General features: G+C 50.7%; 1 protein-coding gene across 1 annotated transcript; it reads right to left on the bottom strand.

The window, feature by feature from the left end:
* Positions 1 to 2,810: 2,810 nt before the first annotated feature.
* Positions 2,811 to 5,464, bottom strand: LOC143210757 (uncharacterized). Its single transcript, XM_076427913.1, has 4 exons — positions 3,860 to 5,464; positions 3,630 to 3,804; positions 3,029 to 3,565; positions 2,811 to 2,956 (listed from the first exon to the last, which is right to left on the bottom strand). Exons 1-4 carry the CDS (start codon positions 5,462 to 5,464, stop codon positions 2,811 to 2,813), a joined length of 2,463 nt encoding a protein of 820 aa, XP_076284028.1.
* Between the last annotated feature and the right edge of the window lie 914 nt (positions 5,465 to 6,378).

Consider the following 6,378-nt stretch of genomic DNA (forward strand, 5'->3'; position numbering starts at 1 on the left):
GAATGCCGTAATCGGTCGGCTATTCGTGTCTAATGGCACTTGCCAGTACCCATTTGCCAAGTCGATGGTGGAGATATACCGAGCCCCTCGTAATTTCTCTAACGTTGCTTGTACCTGGGGCAATGGGTAGGCGTCTTTTTCGGTTACGTTGTTGACTCGTCGAAAGTCAATACAGAATCGGGGTTTCCCGTTTATCTTCCGTACTATTACGACGGGGGAGCTCCACGGGCTTGTGGATGGCTCTATGATTCCTTCTTGTAGCATGCGGTCAACTTCTTCGTTGATTATTTTCTGTGTCGCCGGGTTACGTGGCGTGTACCGCTGCTTTATCGGTTCGTCTGTTTTTAGGCGGATACGGTGTGCGGTTAGGTGAGTTGTACCTTTGATTTCGGCGAATTTTGGTAATTCTTTTGCCAATAATTCCCTTAGCTGGCGGTCTTGTTCTGGTGTACACTTTGCCAGTCCCTCTGTGTCTAGTGTATCTAGTCCCTGTTGGAGGGACCAGTTCTGTGTCCCGACGGTGATTTGAGTCCCCAGTGCGCTGAGTGCGTCTACTCCTATGAGCATGGGCTGGGCCAGGGATGGTAGTACTGGGCATGTGATTTCCAGCGCGTCTCCGCAGAGGTCCATGACTACTTCCATCTCCTCGTTCATCTTGACCATGGTTCCGTCGGCGATTCGTACCGTTGTTTCTGTCGGTACTTTTTTTGCTCCCTGTCGTTGGCACCATTCGGCGACGTCTTGGCGTAGATACGACCGTGTTGCCCCCGTATCCAGTAGCGCCCGGAAGCAACGGCCATATGCGGTTACTGGTATGAATATTCGCGTATCTCGCCCTAGTTTGGTTGAGGCGTTCTGTAGTTCGGTCGGACGGTGCCCCTGCCTCCGACTCGATTCCCGTTTCCCGTCACCGAATTACAGGTGCATCTGATTGTAGTGATCCCGGGTGTGCCGCAGTACGAGCAGAAGAGTTTTGTCGGTCTGCGACACTCTAGTCGCTGGTGCCCCCTCTGTCCGCACCTCCAGCAACATGTTGCCCGGTCGTATGTGTTCGTGACTTCGGCTGCGTCGTTGGGGACCGGTATTACCTTCCGTTGTCGCTTCTCTTCTGCGATTGTATCTTCTAGCTCGTCTGTTCGCTCGAGGAGTTCGTCTGTCGATTTTATGTCTGCTCGGCGTATGAATTTTCTGAGTTCGGGTAGGAGGTTTCGGTATGTTCTCTCCAGCTACATTTCGCTAGTGTACCCTCCATGCCGACGCATCATGGTCTCGAGGTCTCCTGCATACGTTCGCGTTTTCTCCCCTGGTTTCTGTACCCGGTCTCGTATGTTGTCCTCTAGGTCAATCAGTCGGTTCCGGGGTAGGAAGTTTTTGTGGAAGGCTTTGAGGAAGTCCTCCCAGGTGCCCCATTTCTCGTACTGGTTCCAGTACCATTTGAGTGCTTCTCCTCGGAATACCTCGGCTAAGCATGGGAGTATCTCCTCTGGTTCGACTTTAAAGCCTATGCGGAGGTCCTTGAGTCGATCGAGGAAATCTTCCGCTCCCTTTCCTCCGTCGTAATGAGTGCCCCAGCGGCGGACCCGTTCCATGATGGGTTGGTTCTGGCTGGGGGTAGCGGAGACATCGGCCACCGGTGGGTCGTCCTTCTTTTCCATTGTCTCGCGGACGTGGGATGCCACTCGTGCTCGTAGTTCGTCCAAGTTGCCTTCTGCGTTGATTCCTCGCTGGCGGGCTAGTTCCGCTAGCTCTGTTTTTCGGAGGTAATATATCCAGCTCGTACTCATTCGTGGTTCTCCCTGTTTAAAGAACCTGTTCGGGCGCCATTTGTAACACTCGCCGGTTGGGAGAAAGCCGACTCAGCCGATCGTACAGGGTTCTTCGAGCCGCGAATGAATACTCCTGGTGGTAAAAACAAAGTAAAGGTTTATTAGTGGCCACGGCCGACAACTGAGGTATAATAAAATATACGCGAACACACTCCTCGTTGACCGAGCGTTGGTAGAGTCGGAGACGTGCCACGGTGACGGACAGGATACGCGGTAACGCGACGGACAGGAGACGTGGCACGGCGAACGCGAGTCGTGACGGGCGCGGAAAACGGCGGGCGGTGAACGACGGTGATCGCGAGCAGTAACGGACGCGAAAAAACGGCGGACGGTGGACAACGGTGATCGCGAGGAGCGGCGGTGTATCGGCGGCGAACGCAGCTTACTTCCTAACGCTGTACATTTACTACTGACGGGCGCGGCTTACTGACTAACGCTGTACATTTACTACTGACGGGCGCGGCTTACTGATTAACGCGAAACATTTGTTCTCGCCGGGCGATGACGGGAGATACGCGGCTTATCGACTAACGCGGACAACTACTCTCGACGGACGCGTAAATTCGCTGACGCCGGGCGCTTATACGTTATCGCTTTTTCTTCCGCTCGCAGAACATCGTACGGATCCTCTATTCGCTGTAGAGGTGCGAAGGTGTAGAGGTGAGCGGGATGGTAGTTTGCTTGCCGCTTTCGCAACTGAGCGTCGTGGATTCCCGATGTCTTTCGACTCTCGAGCGGATCAGAGTCCCGGGTGCTTTCGCCTCCCGAGAAAGGATGTCCTGCGGCTTTCGCGACTAGACAAGGGCGACCACTTTCGTATGTCGCGGAAGGGTCTCCCGGTTTCTTTCGAAGTCCGGGCCTCGGAATCGTGGATCGTGGATAGGTGCAGGAGTGTTCTTCGCTGGTCGCTTGGTCAGGCGTGGTATTGCCACAGCTGCTCATGCTTCAGCTCAGAACGCTTTTACCGGTATCGGCGGGCTGTATTTATACCGCTCCCGGTTCATCTTGACTCGCGAGAAACCGCGAGTCCGCGGTGGCCACCTCGCGGTCGCCGAGCGAATTGGCGTGTCGCGATCTCGCGCCGCGGTTTTCGCTTGTTAGTCTACGTTCAGGGGCGACGTGTCTCGCGTCTAATGCGATCGTCACAATGGCTTACGACTAATAAGCACGACGCATGGAGTTTCACATGTTTCTTTCCTCACTGTTGTCATTGCCGGCACCGGCACGTTCTGTCAATTCCGTATCGCTACAATTACAACGTATATCAAGCTCTATGGGAACAGAACTATCAGGCATCAATCTCAATCGCTCATGGGCATATTTAAGTACTCTATTACCATTTATAGACTTCAGACGGTATCTGTCATTAGGCAAAACTTCTACTATCTTATACAGACCGCGGAATTTAGCATCCAATTTCGTCTGATTCCGTTCGTGATTTTCTATAAGAACGTAGTTTCCGACCGAAAATCTAATAATTTCTGCTTTACTACTATCGAATCGTGTCTTGTCTTCCGCGGCGTTTCGGTCAAACGCTTGGGTCACTTGTTCTCTGATATCCGAAAGGTCTAATCCTTCATCCTCGTTATTAACGACTGATAAAGACATTGGTCTGGCAACTTTGCCTATAAGCAATTCTAAGGGGCTGTGCTTGGTAGTAAGATTTACTGTGCAATTCAATGCTAACTGGACACTTTCAAGAGACTCTTGCCAGGACTTGCTATTATTTAGTTCTGCCGCTGTTTGCATATTTCTTAAGCGTACTCATCGGTCTTTCTACCTGACCATTGGCACGACACGTACCCGTAGCGATTAGGTGCATGTCAATATTGTGGGTCTTGCAGAAGTCACGAAAGTTACTACCTGCAAAACATCTGCCCTGGTCGGCAATAATTCTGGACGGAGCCCCAAACAAATTTACACAGTAATTTATTGCTTTAATGGCACTAACTACGGCCAACGTCCCCCAGGTAGCATACTGCAAATGTGTTTCCGAGTTCAGAAAGGGCTCGGTTTATGGCCCTTTGAAATACTGAGGGGGCATTGCGAAGCCCTAACGGCATGGATAAATACTCGTATTGACCATCCGGGGTAACAAATGCTGTTTTCTCTATCGAGTCTTCATGAATAGGGATTTGGTGGAAACCCGACGCCATGTCTAGTGTCGTAAAATACTGTGCTCCGCTTAACCGTTGGATTTGGTCGCTTATGAGCGGTAAGGGGTACCTATCGGGGACTGTATTACTGTTCAGCTCTCGATAATCAACGCACAAACGGTCCGAACCATCTTTCTTGTTTACGAGAATTATGGGGCTGGCAAACGGAGAACAGCTGGGCCTAATGATCCCAGCCGACAAGAGCTCGCTGACTTTGTCCCTTACGGTTTGCCTCTCGTTGGGACTAAGTCGGTATGGTCGTCGTTGTACAGTACGATTAGGGTCTATTAACTTTATTAGTAGCTCTCCCGTATTTATCCTACCCGTAGGCGTACCGATGACAAACGATTCGGAAAATCCATTCAACAAATTGATCAGTGCTCCCTTATCTGGACCGTCTATATCCGTGTCAATACCGTTAAAGTTATCAATTTTCTTCCCGACTTCACAAATCTTTATCATCTTGTCCCGCTTTAGAATAAAGTTATTCGCCGAAATTTCAACGGAAAACCCTTGCGCTATTAAGTCGCGACCAATAAAAATACTACTGCTCAAATGTTCATCCGGTACAACATGGAAAAGGATTTCAACGCGGTGACCGAGTATGATCACTTGCGACAGTATCTGTACGCTACTCATCACATTGGCGTTGCCCAGACCAATTAATCTTGTTAGATTTTCAAATCGCTTACCGGAAAATTTATTTGCTACCGATTCTTTTATCAGAGAGCATTCCGCACCCGTATCGAAACAAAAATCATAGACCTCACCCGATTCCGCAAGTTCTGCTGTTACCGGCGCGATACTGCACAGGTTGATCCGCCGTTCCGTGGGTACCCTTGGATGCGATTTTCCATTCTCCTTTTTGCACTGTGGAGCAATATGGCCGTCTTCTCCGCACTTGAAACAAGTAACCGGCTTTTGCGGTGGTCCGCGTTTGTCTCCGCTCGTACTAGGCTTGGGTCCTAGCATCCGTGTCGCTCCTTGGCGTCGAGGACAGTCCGTAGCCTTATGTCCTTCCTTGCCACATGAAAAACATGCGACGCCACTCCTCATCTTCTTGATGTCCGTTGCCTTTGGATCCTTTCCGTCGGCGGTAGCTGACCGTTTACGGAAACCGAAGGCCATTAGCTCCTTTTGTAACGAAGCGCGGTTATCAATTTTTGTAGTAAACGCAACGCGCTGCAGCCGAGGATCTATTTGCACGCAGTGTGCCAACGTTGAAGCAATAGCGATTTGCTCCGTTGACATTTTCGTGTACAAACTTGTAAACGAAGCCAGGACTCGGTTCGCGTACGAGGGCATAGACTCGCCTTCTCGTGGTTTTCCCCCGTTGATCCTCATCGTTGCACCGGCAGGGGTTTCGAAGGTGTCATATTGAGCCAGGAACATTTTTCTGAATGCACCCCAGTCCATGCCCGCATAATTTACTTGTGCCATCCACGCGGACGCACTACCTTTCAGCGCTCTGCTTAAGGCCATAATTAGCTCACCGCCTTGTATTGGTCGTTCCGCGAGGCAAACATCTACAGTTCTGCACCACGCTTACGCACTGTGGTCTGCATTGTCGGGGTCGAACTCCGGCAAAAATATCCGGGCCTTTGTGGATACTGGTTGCTGCACTATTGGACCTTGCATCCGTCCCAATAACATCTCGAACATGAGTTTCCAATTTGTCCCATCGTTCTCGGACGTGTTCCGTTCGAATCCCACTTCTGATGTCGGAGGCTGATTGGAAAGGTTTTCCATCGGGCCCGCTAGGGTTTGACCGGAGACGTTCTCCACCGGATCACTCATTGTCTTCGCACGCGCGGAATTAAATAAACAGGGAAACAACGATCACCGTTAAACACTACAACCCTCGACCCGTAGCGCAACGGGGAGATACGTCAACGAGCCCACGAGGCTGGCAGAACCTCCTTACACAATCTCACGTCTGACTCTCTCGCTTCTACTCGCGACGACTCGCTGTCCACCGAACTCAAACGCTCTTTACTGTAGCGCAGCCAAAAAACGTTCTGCCCCTCGTGGTCACGTTCAACAAGGCCCCAGCCCATTTTTTCCAGGGACCCTATTTCGCATCTCTCCCCGCGCCGCGCGCGAAGAGGGATGCAGGTAAACGGGAAACGTTTTATTGCCTTTTCGCTGGGCAATTACTAAGGTACGGTCAAGCATCTGACTCGCAGCCGTTTGACCGTAAACGCATAACCGAAATCTCCAAACCGTTATTTTTAAAACTAAACTTAGTCCTGCACGGACGTACAAAATTCCAAGAGATAACATAATTGTCTTTTACAATAAGCAAGCGTTACGCGTCTCTGTCAACGGGTTGCGTTGCTTCCGTCAAGTCCCGACATATATAATTAATAGACTTCGAAACTGTTTGACCGATTAAG

The sequence above is a fragment of the Lasioglossum baleicum genome, chromosome 1 (genome assembly GCF_051020765.1).
Source record: "Lasioglossum baleicum chromosome 1, iyLasBale1, whole genome shotgun sequence".
NCBI classification, from domain to species: Eukaryota; Metazoa; Arthropoda; class Insecta; order Hymenoptera; family Halictidae; genus Lasioglossum; species Lasioglossum baleicum.